Consider the following 15775-nt stretch of genomic DNA (forward strand, 5'->3'; position numbering starts at 1 on the left):
TTGTAAAATAAGGGAGTTTTGACTAGCCCCAAATCTATGATCTGTGACTTGAATTCAGAGGGCTTGGATAGGAATCCCAGCTCTGTCATTTACTCCCTGTATGACTTTAGGAAAATCATATAACTTTTGTCAGCCTTTTTGTAAAATGATGGGGTTGATCACTGTCTTTGGGGTTCTTTCCAACTCTTAATCTTGCTTTAGTATTTAAAAATAATAATAAAAATAATGGCTAGCATTTATAGAGCACTTTAAAAGCACTTTATGTATGTTATCTCATTAGAACCTTAAAACAGCTCTGGGAGGGAGGTGCTTTTATTACTCCCTTTGTACAGATGAGGAAGCTGAGGTATAGAAAGGCTAGGTGACTTTATAGAAGAAAGGATGGTCTCTGAAGGAATGAGACAAGGGGCAGGTAAAGGAGGGGGGGAGGCAAGAAAAGGTGTAGAATGTCAAATGGCACCAAGTGAGAGCAGGCTGGATGGGAAAACTTGAGAATGGGGGATATCTAGAGGGGTGGTTTGGAATCTAGGAAGCGTTCCATTCCTGCCTTTAACACCCAGCGGCTGTGTAACCTTGGGTAGACCAAGGGGGTAACCTCTTAGGAATCTAGCCAGCTGTCGAAGACTGTGAGTTGCAGAATAAGTGACTATCTGTGCTGGTAGAAAGAATTTCCTCACCTGGGAGTTCCCTATAGTAAGAAAATGACAGGTCCAGTATTTCTCCTCTCCCCTTTATCCACAAGACCTTTCAGTCACGCTGGACTATCAGCTGTTACCTTTCCACATCTGAAAATTCATTCATATAGGCTTTTCTCTTATTCTTATCAATTTGGAACAATTCTTCATAAAGTTAATAGTTTGCAATTCTTTTGGGACTCTATTTGTATTCTTAGACTACTTTTCCATTGAGGAATGGTTCTTGATTGTACATTTGTGTTAATTCTGTATATATTTAGAAAATCATCACTAGTCTTTTGACTCAACTTTTAATTAAGTCATTAGAGAATTTTCTTCTAGATGAAATCTCATTGGAAGATAGCTCTTAGGGAAAATCAGGACTGTCACTCTGAGGATGGAAGGAATGATGACTCAGGTTAGAAAGTCTTCCAGTCTGTAAAATAGGGCTAGTAATATTTGTGGGTCCTGTCCTCTAGAATAGTTGTGAGGAAATTCTCCTGGAAACTTTGAGTTGCTGTTGAAACATAAGCTGTTGGTTGTCTGAGCCTGAACCTGAAGCCTGTGTACACATAGCATTCTTCTCCATTATGGGGAATTCAGTAAGCCTGACCCTGGGTTGCTGGGCTGTGTAGCCCCTCCAGGATTTACCTGTCCTGACTCAAGATGAGGGCTGTCAGAGTAGAGACGACGGTTCCCAAACAGCCTGAGATGGCCCACCAGGGGTTCTGGACAAAGAGGCCAACGATGATGATGAGGCCGCTGAGAGGGTTGTTCACAAACATCACTTGGGACGTGCCCCTTAAGATCCAGTCCAGGAATTGGAATACTGGAGACTTGTCTGAAAGAGGAAAACAGTCTGCCTTAGGGATCTTCCAGGACGGCCAGGCTAATGCACGCAAAGACATTGTACTAACACTGTGCCCCTAACACTGGGTTAGACTCTTGGGAGGGAGGGACACATTATCATTTCCCTTTTGTCTAGAGCTGGGTTTAAAGTTGGCTAAACAATGGTTTAGCTTGCCTAGGTCAGGAGGTTGTCAGCTTTTTTGTGTGTGATAGATTATTTTGGCAGTCTAGGTAAGCCTATGGATTCCTTCTCAGAGTAACGTTTTTAAATGCATAAAACAAAATACATAGGATTACAAAGGAAACCAATTATGTTCAAATATTGCTATCAAAAGATAAAAAAAATTGTAAACTTCCCCCGCCCAAGTTCTTAAATACTAGGTTAGAATCCCTCAGTTAAGGGAATGTTTTGGGGTCAGATAAAGCGCCCTGGACTTGGATTTAGACGACCTGGCTTCCAACCTAGTCCCCTCATTTTCATGATGAGGTCATAGGACTAGAGCTGGAAGGGACTCAAAGATGATCTAGTTTAACACTGAGAAGAAAACTGAGTGCTAGGAGAGGTAAGGTGCCCAACCCAAGATCATGGAAGTTATAAGCATCAAAGGTAGAACTTGAACCCAGGTCTCCAGAGCCATTTTCTGTGTAACCTCAGGTAAATCACTTCTCTTAATTTTAGTTTGTTCATCCATCAAATGAAGGGATTGGACTGGAATTCTAACTAATACATTTATGAAGGAAAATGCACTAATAATTCTCCCCCTGCCCCAGGAGGTTTGGGGGCTGTTACATAGAGTCACAGAGCCCTTCATGAAAAACCCTGATCCTTGGCTCAGGGTGATCAGGTCATACTTCAGAGACATCATTTTGATAAAAACTTGGCATTGGCTTGATTTTTCCCTGGCACTGCCTTGCTTTTTTCTTGGGGACCAAGAGGAGATGAACTGTTCTGGGTATTTGTAAATAAATACAAGGACTGCTCTGACTGATTCTTTACCTTTAAGCCCCTCTCCACATTCCTTCATTTCTCCTGTGATATAACTGAGGGCTTTGCTGAGTCTTTTCCCACCAGTGACCAAGGAACTTTGGATCCGAGAGGTCTTGGTCCCACTTGTTTCCACCTTAATCTCAGTGCTGTCTTCCATGTTGTTACTGAGTTCCTGCAGCGGGAAATGACAGACAGACAACAGGTATTCATATCTTGTAACTCTTCCATTGAGGCAGGGTATGATGGAAAACTTACTGGATGAAAAAAAAAGCAAGAACACTGGGTTCTGTCCCTAGTTTTCATCCTCACTGTGTACAGAGGATCTTTCTGTGCCTCTGTTTACTCATGTGTTCAAAGGGAACATTCTTTGCCTTCCCTATCATCCAGGGTTGTTGTGAAGGAGAAGCAATGTCCATGAGGATGTTTTGAAACATATAAAGTGCCATAAAAATACAAAGTGATATTATTGGGGTAGCTTTGGGGGAGGGGTGATATGGAGGTAAGAAGGGATATAGCAAATAGGAAGGGAAATGGTGGAATACTCTGGGTGACAATGTTTGTAGTTGAAGCTTGATTTGTGTGGTGCAGAGAAAGAAACTCTTGGCATCTGTGTGGTTCAGATTAAGGAGTTGTGTCTCTGCGCACAGGTCACAGAGAAGAATATCCCGAAGGGAAGACAAATGTTGGCAGAAAATCGAGGAAGATTGATTTGTGAAAAGAGCCTGGATTTAGGGGCAAAGAGCCCAATTTTGAGTCACAACTATGCTCCACTCTTTTTGTAGGGTGAAAATCCAAGGTGGAAAAAAAGAATAAGTATTTATTGATTGGTTACTATGTTCTAGGCCCTGTGCTAAGTATTTAACAGATGTTATCTTATTAGATCCTCACAACAGTCTTGGGAGGTAGTTGCTACTATTATCCCTATTTTATAGTTGAGGAAACTGAGGTAGAGTTTAAGTGACTTGTGCAGGGTCACATAGCTACGAGGTATCCAAGGCTGGATTTGAACTCAGGTCTTCCTGGCTTCAGGCCCAGCACTCTATCCACTGTGCCACCTAGCTGTGCCATAATAGAAAGACCTCTAGATTTGTCCTCTGCTGCTTCTTGCTTGACTGCCAGCAAGCCACTTAACCTCTGTCTGACTCAGTTTCCTTAAGGTGTTGGAGGAAGGGGGTTAGCTTGAATTGATAACCACCGAGATCCCCTCCAGTTTTGAATCTCATGAATAAGTTTGGGAATTTTGAGAGGAGAAAAAGTTGATTCTACCACATAGCATAGCCAAGGCTGAAATGAGCTCTTACCTATTTTTCTTGACAACAGATACCCTGTCCCACAATACACTGCTAATCTCTAAAATAGGTGCTATTAATCAGCCAGATTGACCAATAGAGGCAGTGTTAGTATTCTCTGTTTTCCATCTCCTGAGGTAGATTTTTATAGGCTATTGATCTTTTTATTACGTCCAAAGCTGTTTCTGTAAGAAAGAATGCTTTCTTCCAGGGCTCTTTTTTTTAATTAGTTGGTTTTAGTGGATAGAGAGCTGGGCCTGGAGTCAGTTGGACCTGAGTTCAAATCTAGCCTCAAATACTTACCAACTCTGTGACCCCAGGGAAATCACTTCACCTCTGACTGCCTCAGTTTCCTCATGTGTAAAATAAGGATAATAATAGCACTTTACTCCTAGAGTTATTGTGAGGTTCAAATGAAATAGTATCTGTAAAGCATTTTGCAAACCTTAAAACAATATATAAATGGTTGTCTATTATCTTAACTCTGGCAATTCAACATGTACAGGCAATCGAGTAGTGGGGTTACCATGCCAGTAGTTTCTTCAGATAAGCTGGGGCCAAACTGAGTAAATGCCTTTGTCTAGAGGTTTGTTACAAGTATGTATGTATTTGTATGAGTGTGTGTATATATGTGTGTGTGCATATACATAGACATATATATGTATGTGTACACATGTAGATAGATTCCAACTCTAAATATATATATATATAAAATACATTATAGGACAGAAAACGTTATTATATAATTATGTTTCTAGGTATATAAATATGTATCTACCCACATACCTACCTACTTGATTTATAAGGCTAGTATTCCCAGGCTGCTCTGACATCTTTGTTGTGAGTCACACTACATTAGAACACGTTGTTACAAAAAATTCAGATAGATATATCTGAAGCAGTGAACCGTTTACCTTCCACTTCCCATCTTTGTTATTTTATAGATTGAAGAAACTCAAACCCACAGAAATCTAGTGACTTTTTCATGGTTGCACAGCTAGTAGATGGTGGAATTGGAATTTGAACCTAGGATTCAAGTGCTCTGTCAACTACCCTGCCATGGTGCTAACCTTGGAAGAATGATTCTAAGTCTTACTTAGCTTTATGATTATGGATAAGTTACTGAACTTTTCAGCCTTAATTGTATGCTAGGGATAGAATTGTACTCTTAGGATGGTTGGGAGGAAAGTGCTTTGTGAAACTTTGTCATTTTTCAGTTGTGTCTGATTCATTGATGACTCCATTTGAAGTTTACTTGGCAAAGATACTGGAGTGCTTTACCATTTCCTTCTCTGGCTCATTTTACAGATAAGGAAACTGAGACAAATAGAGTTAAGTGACTTGCTCAGTGTCATACAGCAAGGAAGTGTCTGAGACCAGATTTGAACTCTTGAAGATGAGTCTTCCTGACTCCAGGTCCAGTATTCTATCTATTGTGCCATCTAGTGCCCCTGTGAAGCTTAGAGAAACTCTATAAATGGGAGCTATTACCATTTGACTGTCCATTGACATGCATCTGGTAAGAATGACTTTGGGGCTCTATTTGGTGTGTATACCATAGACTTGACTGAAAAATACCTACTTAAAATACCTTGAATTGAAAATTTCAGTTTGTGCACGAACAGAGTAGTGATTGTTCATTTTGGAACTGGGAGCTACCAATTCTTCTCATCCTTGTTTTTAGTAACTTTTATTGGTTTAGTACCATGATAAGGGCAGCTAGGTGGCACAGTGAATAGAGTGTCAGGCCTGGAATCAGGAAGGCTCATCTTTGTGAGTTCAAATCCAGTCTCAGATATTAGCTGTGTGACTCTGGGAAAGTCACTTAACCCTTTTTGCCTCAGTTTCTCCATCTGTAAAATAAGCTGGAGAAGGAAATGGCAAACCACTCTAGTATCTCTGCCAAGAAAACCCCAAATGGGATCATGAAGAGTTAGATATGATTGAACAACAATTCCATGATGGGAATTACTTCTCTCTTGGCTGTTTTTCATGCTTTAACAGGTGTCTTTTGATACTCACAAGAAATTCGTGTGTGGGCTTCCTGTAGGAATAAGGAAACTGATCCTTGCTTTGTCTCTCTTGGTATTCAGCTTTCCCAAATACTGGGGAAAGAAAGGAGAGAGAATGTTGGTTGGTTAGGATACCTCTGCGCTAGTCTTTCCATAGAACATCTTCTGGCAACTTGGATACAGCCTGAGCAGCAGGGTGAGGTAGAAAGAGAATAGGGAATCCTAAGACCTCATTCAAATCCCAGACCTCCTGTTTACTGTCTGTATGACCTTAGGCATCCACTTCTATTCCCTGGGCTTCAGAATGCTCATCTGTAAAAAGAGGGTGCTTACCTATATGGTCTTATAAGGTCTCTTCCAATTGCAAAATGCATGTTTTCTGTTCAGCTGTGTGACTTGGGCAGGTTGCAACCTCTTTGATCCTTAATTCCCTCATTAGGTGATCAGCCTAAATGATTTTGGAAGCTTTCTACTTCTAAATCCTCTGATCCTACTCAGTATTATTTAGTCAATATGTAGAAGCACAGAAAATAAAGTATTAGAGCTAGAAGGTGAGCTTGGAGATGATCTAGTGTATCCCTTGTCCCCTCCCCACCTCATCTTTACTGATGAGGAAATTTAGATCCACAGAAGTTCAGTAGGAGAGTGGGGGCTAGTGCTCAGCTTTCTAACTCCAACTATTTTCTATACCACCATGTTGGTCACTTAGCTTTCACTGAAGGACTGAGCACCATAGAGGGTAGCAGGGACTGGGACACCAAAACTTTAATTATTTGGGATTCAATTAACCAGAATGTATAATTAATTTATTGTTCTGTTCCCCTATTACTCCCACTCTCCTCCTTGGAGAAGCAGGTGGTGTATCGCTAGAAAAGGGGACATTTAGTAAAGACAGTCACAGTCACAGAACCACCCACGTGTCTTGGTTCAGCACAGGTCCATCTCCAGGGCTGAACACTGGTCAGTGATGCTCAGGGAGAGGACCTCAACTCCCTCTAAGATTCTCAATCAATAAGGACAGATTCAGCAGGCAAGACTTCATCAAGTAGGCAAGTTAGAAAGTCTTCAATAACAAGTGTTGCAACAAAAATGTCCTTCTGCTCAATCCTAAATTGCTTAGACTGACTAGAAATTGACCACAATGCTCCCATTTCCCAAGTATTCTGATTCCTGGGGGCTTTATCAAATGTAGGATAAAGAGCTTGGAAGCAGAGGATATGGTATAGTTATAAAAGGCCTTAGGTCCAAATCCAGCCTCTGACAATTATACTTGTGTCACCATTCACCTCTCTGGGCCTCAGCTCTTGTTCTGTAAAGTGAAAGGATCGTACTGCATGGTTTTTGAGGTCCCTTCTAGCTTTAAATCTATCATTCTTCCTGCTCTCTGATCATGTTCCCTCTATGATCTGCTCCTGGAATAAGACAAGACAGATGGATAATAAAACCCTGAGGCCTTGACTCCAAGTATAATTATATTTATTGAATTTCTTAATGTGCTAATCAGTCATCAAACCCCATGTGGAACAATGAGTGATCTGTTGGGATTTCTGAAATGCCTGTGATAACAAGCTAACAGAAAAGTTCTTAGCAGTACATAGTCATCAATTCTGTTGTCAGTTTGTCTTTTTGTCAAGTCAGGAAGATGCCTGTTCCTACTGGGGTCCCATAGGGAGTCTTTTATGGACAGGATTGTTAGGCTGGTAGAGAAAGGAGTGTTGTACATGTAAATTACCTAGATTTTAGCAAAGCATTTCACAAAGTCTCATAACTATTCTCATGGCAGAGATGGAGAGGTATGGGTTAGATGGGAAGATAATTGGGTGAATTCAGGCCTACTTGAATGTCTGGCTCTAAAGACTAGCCATTAATAATTTGATAGCAACATGGAAGACACCCTCTAAGTATGCTGCTCTAGGTATTTGTGTTGGGGTCTGTGTTGAATAACATTTTAATTAATATTTTTATTGAGGCCCAAAGTAGTGGGCTTGTCACATTTGCAGAGGACCCAAAATATTTTTACAGAGAAGAATGTTGGATAGATTCTAACAATATTAAATTTAATAGGGATAAATTGCATAATCTTGTAGTTGAGATAAAAAAGAATCACCTCACAAATACATAATAAAGGAGGTGTGACCACATAGTTTATCTTAAAAAAATGAGGGCAGGGTTTGGTGAAATCAATTAGAGGTGTCAAACAGGCAACCTGAGGGCCATGTGCAGCCAGCATGTTTTTTAACCAGTTTTTAAAAATATTTTATTTTATATTTAATATATTTTAGAAATATTTATATAAATTTTATATAATTTAATATAATATATTTATATAGTATATAATATATAAATTTTAAATAATATAAAATATAAATTTTATATAATATATGATATAAATTTAGATAAATATCTAATATATTTTATAAAATAAATATTTTATATTTTAACCATTGGGAAAATATTATTGGGAAATATTTAATAAAAGACAAATAAAATACAATAAAATAGAAATTACATTACATTTTAGGACTAGATTAATATGCAGCTCACGGGGGATCTTTATGTACAGATTAGTGTTCCTCTTTCTATTTGAGTTTACCACTGCTGAGCTATACTGTTAGTCCTTCCACATCGTGACTTTCCCCATTGTGGTTTCAATATATGAGGGGTTGGCATAAGAAATTAAATGGAAATTTTGGGGGAGTTTTGCAAAAGCTGCAGGTGACATGGGAAGGCCAGCAGATGACACAGAAAAAGTTTAGAAACTCAGAAAAGCATAAAATATATATGTATGATATTTTTACTAACATTGACCTATAAATAGCCTATGACCAAATACTTAAACCACGTTTTACAGTAAGGTACTGTAAACACCCCATAAAAAGAAAAAAAAAATCAGACTTTTTCTCTGGTATGAAGCGAAGGCCAAATATTTTTATGTAGACTTTCCAGATCTTAGGGGTATGGAGTCCTTAACCCCTTGCGATGTGGAAGAGAGAACTGTATATTCAGTGAATTGAAAATACAATATAGCAGACCCTTAAGAGGAGCTAATGAGATCGTAGACTGCATTAAGAAAGGCAAAGTAAAGACGAGGGAGGAGATAATCTTCCCTGCTCAAATCATATCTTGTTTAGGCAACAGGTTTTAGGAAAATCACTGTGGAGAGAGAGCACAAAGAGTTTGGGGGACCAGGATAATGAATGACCTTGACATCATGACATATGAGTGTTTGTTGAAAGAACCAGGAGTGTTTAGCCTAGAGAAGATAAAACCTAATAAGAGACATGAGACTTGTCGTCATCTCTTTGATGACTTGTCCTTTAGAAAAGTAGAATTCTATTTGTTTTGCTCACCTATTCCGTAAAAGCAGTGGTATGGAATTGCAAAGAAGTAAATTTACTTCAAAGGGAAAAACTTCATAAGATGCTAGAAGGGACCTCAAAGGCCATCTAGTCCAAACCCTCCAATTTATAGAGGAGGAAACTGACACCCAGAGAAATTAAAATTAATCATCTATTATTACATAGTCTTTATGTTTCAGAGGCAGGGTTTGGATGTAGGTCTTTCTGTCAGTTGTGGAGTCATGTCGTAGTCTTTGTGACCTCATTTGGACATTTCTTGGCAAAGATACTAGGATGGTTTGTCATTTCCTTCTCATTTTACACATGAGGAAACTGAGGCAAACAGGGTGAAGTGACTAGTCCAGGAACACAGAAATGTGTCTGAGGCCATATTTGAACTCAGGAAGATAAATTTTCCTGACTCCAGGCCCAGAACTCTATCCACTGAGCCACCTAGCTGCCCTTTCTATTCAAAACAGTTAATAAAAGCTTACTTATTTCATTTTTTTTTTGAGCACAAATAGTGCATTTTTGATTCTTTGGGTCCCCCTGCAGGCCAATTATGAGAGTAGCAACATATTCCTGGGAATACTTGTGTTTGTAGACAATATTTGACTCTCTTCTCATCTTCATCTTACTCATTTGCTAAGACCCAAGATTTTCAGGTGCTAGGTAGTTTTAAAAGAAATAAGACTGTGTCATCATAAGCAGGCTTGGAAAATGGTATTATAAGAGCAAGGAAAAAATAGTTCCCAAGTTTGGTGAGGAAGTGAGACTGTTGGCTCAGCTGATGCATCATCTCTTTGTTCCTCTCTATTTTTCATTGCTCTGCAAAGGTTCCTCTTGGCTGTCTCCTCCTTCAAGCCCTCCTGTTTTCCACGTATCTCCTGGAATTTCTTATTTTTCATTAAAATCTTTCGTCTTTCACAAACAACCCTGCTGCTGTTCCTATCCCTTAGCCTTGTTTCTATTAGGGTTGTGGCTAATGATTTTAGGACCATTAAGTCCTCTTCTAAATCATCTCTGCTTGCTCCCATTAGGGACAGAATCTTGGGTCTGAAGGACCATAGAGGTGACTGCCATTGACATACCTCACGTACTTTTAAAGATCTCTTGGAACGCTTCCTTTTTCTCTAAGGTGTTTTAATACATATTCCATTTGGCTAGTTTAGATGCTGTCCTACATGGGGGTAAAAAGATAGACCACTAGCCAGCATTTATATAGTGTTCTAAGGTTTGAAAAGCACTTTGCATATGTTATCTCATTTAATTGTCACAACAGCCCTGGGATGTAGGCAGGTTTATTATTCTTATATTACAGGTGAAGAAATTAAGGTTGAACTTGCCCAGGGTCACACAGCTAATAAATGTTTGAGGTGGGATTTGAGCTCAGGTCTTCCAGATTCCAAGTCCAACCCTATACACTACACCTCCCAGCTTCCTGATTAGGAGGCAGAATGAATGCTTTTGAATTCCACCCAGCTGGTTACTCTTTATGAGGATTTCTTCACAGAGGTGTGCTCTTATCACCAAACCTATAATTTCATTGATTCAGTGAACTCCAAAACCAGAAATTTTCCCCCCAAAGCCTTTCCTGACCTCTTCTATTGTTATTCCTCTCTCTGCACCCCCAAATTAATTTGTATTTATTTTGTTTATATTTGGTGTTGAGAGGCAGCCTGCTATAGTGGAAAGAACCAGTCTCAGAGTCTGGAATCCCTGAGTTCAAAGCCAGCCTCTGAGGCATATTGACTGTCTGACCAAATCAGTTCACCTCTTACTGGCTTAAGCAACTCTCAGTTCCATATATTGTGAAGTAAGTGACGATCTGGATCGATAGAAGAAATTTCTGCTTTGGAAGTTCACTGAATCAATGAGATCATAGGTTTGGTACAGGAGTATACTTCTAGCAACCAGTACAATGGCTTCAATGTAATAGATGGTTCATAAATGTGTGTTGAGTTAATATCTATGCCTCAGTTTCCTCATTTGTAAAGGGAGAGGTTTGGACTAGATCATCTCTGAAGTTCCTTCTAGATCTTCATTAAAAAAATAACAACTGATATCTGATAGGTTGGGGCTTTCTTGACAGAATCTATATAAAAAATAGTTACTCTCTGTAGTCTGCCCTGGCCAGGTCAGATCTGGGTATTATGTTGAGTTCTGGGTACCACATTTTAGGATACAGATGTGAGGAAGAGGGCTCCCAGGATGGAGAAAGGACAAGTTTACTGAGGGTTTGGATTCCAGAGAATTCAACTTCAGAACCTCTGACCTGCAATGGATCCATTTCTATTCATAGACCCTCCCCTCTTCCTCCCTTAGTTGTAGAGAAGAGGACAAGAATGAGGAGAGGAATGGAAAAGAGGAAGCAGCATTGGTCTCACCTCTACTCCTCCTCCGAATGGATGACCATTCAATGTGAAATATGCTCCATTGCCTAGGCACAGCAACCTCCTGGCTCTCATCTGCTTTTTCTTCAACCGTGGGAAGGTGCTCCTCACTGCCACCTGGCGGGGGGTGTGAGATCAGAGACAAATTCCAAGTCAGGCCAACTTGTGTTCTGAGTGGAGAGGGTGAAATCAGGGAGCAATGGGAAATGAAGTGAAATATGACTGCTGCAAAGGAATGAAGCCCAACAAGTTCCTAGGGAGGGCGGCAGGATTGTGGGGAGTCCCATCTTCTTGATGTCTACAACAGACAGCATCCCACTTCCTTTCCTCTCTTGGTTAGTCCCAGGTCTATGTGGACGCCTTTTTACACGCTTCTTTCTCCAAAGCTGGGTGTCACAAGGGAAGGAACTCTGGTATTGGACCTAGAAGGCCCAGATTTCATTCCTGCTCTAACACTTAGTTGATAATGGCCAAGATCCCGTAACCTCCTGGAGCATTAGCCTTTTTATCTGTGAAATGGAGATAGGGTTTACTCTGCCTCTCAGGATTAGCGTGAGGACCACGCTCATCTATTTTAAAGCATTAAATATGAATTGTTCTTCCTAGAGCTCTGTCTCTGGCTGCTCACAATTCCATTGGTACAGGGAACTCCTAATGAGGAAATTCCCCTACCAATGAAGATGGGTGCTGTTCTACAATTACATCCTTGGAGAATAGCCTGGGGGCACTAAGAGATTAAGTGACTTCTTGACCACATCATACAACCAATTGCATCAGAGCTGGGACTCAGGCCTGACTCTGAGACTAGATTTTTACCCACTATGCCACCCTGTTTCTCTAGAATACTCTTTCTGCAGAAGCCTTGACTTTGTCTATCCACAAATTAACTGCCTTACTTCCTTATTTCTTAAATTTGAACCATCCAACTTTCTTTATCTCAAACCCACTGAGTATCTCTCCTCCTCAAGCAAGAAATCTGGAAGGGGCAAAGAGAGTGAGACTGAAAACATGGATACTGACTAGGTAAATCAGCAACTCTGAGAAGGGAGAAAAACAAGATTACTCAGTTGAACTGAATTAGTGAGGTGTGGAAGTATTTAGGAAAGCAAAATCTCAGGCAGGTTAAGGAAAGGTGAGAAACAAAAAGCAAAGTCAAGGTTAGGAGTTGGTTTTTTTTTTTTCCAGTCTAACCCATGTCTGCATGAAAATAAAAATCCAGTGTTATAATTTTGTCAAAGAGAGAAATATCATAAAATATCCATTCTCTTCCTGATTTAAGAGGGGGTGATGATTAAATTAAAGAGATGGATCTCTTAGAATGGATATTCAAGCACTGAATGCCAGAGGGGAAAATGTTCTTTGATGGAATGCCATTCCTGGTCGTTCTCAACCCACTTTATGAAGGTGACTACCAACCTTGCCTACTGGTTGGCATTGAGAGGTACAAGGGAAGCTGCCTATTGGCTCAAATTTCTGGTTATTGTCTCTTGGCCTAGAAACTAAGATCCCAGGAAAGTGATAGACGTAGCATTATGTCACTTTCTGAAGGCCTCAGGGAAAATCCTTGCTTACTTCTTCCTGTCTTTGCCCTCTCTGTCATAATCAACCACACTTCATGTGAATCAGTTTTAGAATATGTCCCTAGGTCAGTGTGAATTACAGGTCAGTTATTCACTATCAGCTGGGTTCTCCAGCTGTGCAGTACTACAGCCACGAATCAAATCAGCTACAAAACACATTGGGTTGTAACATGTCACCTTAAATCCCCTCTACTAAGGGAATAATTACACACTCACCACCCGGTGGCTTCCTGGACTCCAGCTGGAAATGAATAATTTTTAATTTCACATTAATATAATGCTTTAAAGCTGTCAAAGTAGCTGACTTGTTATGGCCTCTGAGCTGGGGAGGGCAGGGGTTATTCCCATTTAACAGATGAGAAAAGTGAGGTACTTCATATGTTTATTCAGACCATTAGTTTGCCAAGGGCAGGACTTATAAGACTTACGAATATATAGGGAGAGGGACAGATTTGCGATCGCATGCATATAATGAATGCCCTGCGTGAGGAAACTCCCATGGGACACTCCTTCTCTATGGTTTGTAATCTTAGAGAATTGTCTAGAACATGGAGAGGTCACTCACTACATGTCATGACTTGAACCCAGGTGTCCTCCTAGCTTTGAGGCCTGCTCTCTTTCCACTAGGCAATACTGCATCTCTTATATGTAAAGCTAGGCTGCTCTTATTATGATTAGGACTGGTGACTCCCTCATTACACCCAATATAAGGCTTTGTACCTCGAAAGTGCCCACATTTTGCACTATTTCCTGGAATAGAGGTTAGTCTAAGTAATTAGTCTAGTTAGTCTAAGTCAGTAATTTCTCTGCATGTCAGTGGTGTTTGAAGCATGGCGCTCCTCCTCAAAGAAGTCTTCTTAGGTGCCCTGATGCAGGGGACCTTGAGATAGATCTCATTCAGGTCTGTTCCAGGACATGGTACTTGCCCAGGAGGTTTGGTGAGTACCAGTGTTTTCCCAGGCCAGGGGCCAGTGATGCTTACAGGTAAGGGAGAGGCATTTAATAGTGATAATGATTTGTTGAGAAACACTTTTCTGGAAGAGTAGCCCTCTCATCGTGGCCACACCTGACTTGACTTCAAGCAGAGACCCTATAAAATTCCAACCATCCAGATGTCAAAGGTGACAAAGGCCACTTTGAGTCTTGTAGAAAAACACACAGACCACACAGTAGAGGCTGGGTTACCTTCCTTTTTGTAACTTCTAAATGGTTTCTTTTGATGGGGGGGAGAAAGGTCCTTTTAGATGAGACAAAGAATTTCAATTTTCTTTGCTAAAAAGCCAATTTTGCTGACCGACCATGGGGTCTACAAAACTTCTCCTTCTGTTACCAGGTTTGGATGTGGCTCTTAAAACCTGTCTTTTGGAGCTGGCTTTCTTTCAGTCCCACATGTTTTGTTATAAAGAACCATGTAGAACTCACACTGTGGAGAATCTATGCAGCCACAGTTTGACCCTTCAGGCACACCCTCAGGGTCATCTCCCATGCCTTAGCATCTCTTCCAACCTCCGTGCCCCCTGCCTCTGCACACTCATATTCAACCCAAGGCAACTTCCTCAGCATTAAAAGATAAAGCCACCACATGTTCCCTCCAAAGGCACAGGTCTGATGAGGTCACTCCTTTGCTCAAAATCCTTTAGTGGCTCCCTATTGTTCATAGGACAGAATGAATACTGTTTAGCTCGGGGACTTATGGCTCTCCTCAATCTGGCTGCTGTTTACCTTTTGTAACCTCATTTCATGTTCATCTTCTTCATACACTCATATCCTTCTAAATTTTTCTTCCTCACACTCTACATTCCAGCCAAATTCCACCAGCAGTGTGTTCCTTAAATAGGTCTTGCTCTCTCTTGCCTCTCACACAACTAGTTGGTGGCAAAGCACTGTGCGGTGTTCAGTCATTTTCCGATGTGTCTGATTCTTTGTGACCCCATATGGGGTCTTCTTGGCAAAGTTTGTAGTTTTGCCATTTCCTTCTGCAGCTTATTTTATAAATTAGGAAACTGAGGCAAATTGGTTTAAGTGACTTGTCCTAGATCACACAGCTAGTCAGTGTCTGAGGTCAAATTTGAACTCATGAAGATAAGTCTTTTTCGCTCTAGGCTCCCAGCACTCTGCTAGGCCCAGCACTCTGTCTACCTATCTGCCCCTTCTTTAGGGTACATTCACCTTTAAACTATGGCTGACATTTCTTTTAGGAAGCAAAGGAAACAGGAGCAAAGAACCTCCCTCCCCTACACCAAATCCCTAGAAAATCTAAGAAGAGGGAAGGCTTGAGGAAAGAGAGAACAGAAGATTGGAGCCATGTCATGGAGCCATGTCAACATGGGCACAAGGAAGTGCATTATTTTAAATCATTGTCATATATAATCACTCATTAGTGGATTCTCAATGTTATTATTCATAACTCACACTGTTACATTAGGATTTACTCATAAATCTCATTAACATTAGGATTTACCAAGTATTTTCTTCATCAAAACCTTCAAGGATAGATAGTGGCAATTTCACTATTCTTCATTTTGCAGATGATGAAATTGAGGTTTAGAGAGCTTATATGACTTTACTCACAGCAGAGAATCATTAGAGTCAGGACTTCTGACTCTGGGTCCATTATTCCTTCTGTAATTTCCTTACTACCTCTTTGTGGGA

The 15775-nt window shown here is 40.4% G+C and overlaps 1 protein-coding gene across 8 annotated transcripts in view; it reads right to left on the reverse strand.

Moving 5' to 3' along the window:
* The window catches only part of SLC14A2 (solute carrier family 14 member 2), a 691185-nt gene that overhangs the window by 19872 nt on the left and 655538 nt on the right, over positions 1-15775 (reverse strand). For all 8 annotated transcript variants that reach the window (XM_072605236.1, XM_072605235.1, XM_072605239.1 and 5 more), the window contains 4 exons: positions 11538-11660; positions 5823-5905; positions 2521-2683; positions 1326-1515 (listed from right to left, as the gene is read on the reverse strand). In XM_072605236.1, coding sequence (XP_072461337.1) covers positions 1326-1515; positions 2521-2683; positions 5823-5905; positions 11538-11660 — 559 coding nt within the window. The remainder of the gene's footprint in view (positions 1-1325; positions 1516-2520; positions 2684-5822; positions 5906-11537; positions 11661-15775) is intronic.

The sequence above is a fragment of the Notamacropus eugenii genome, chromosome 4 (genome assembly GCF_028372415.1).
Source record: "Notamacropus eugenii isolate mMacEug1 chromosome 4, mMacEug1.pri_v2, whole genome shotgun sequence".
NCBI classification, from domain to species: Eukaryota; Metazoa; Chordata; class Mammalia; order Diprotodontia; family Macropodidae; genus Notamacropus; species Notamacropus eugenii.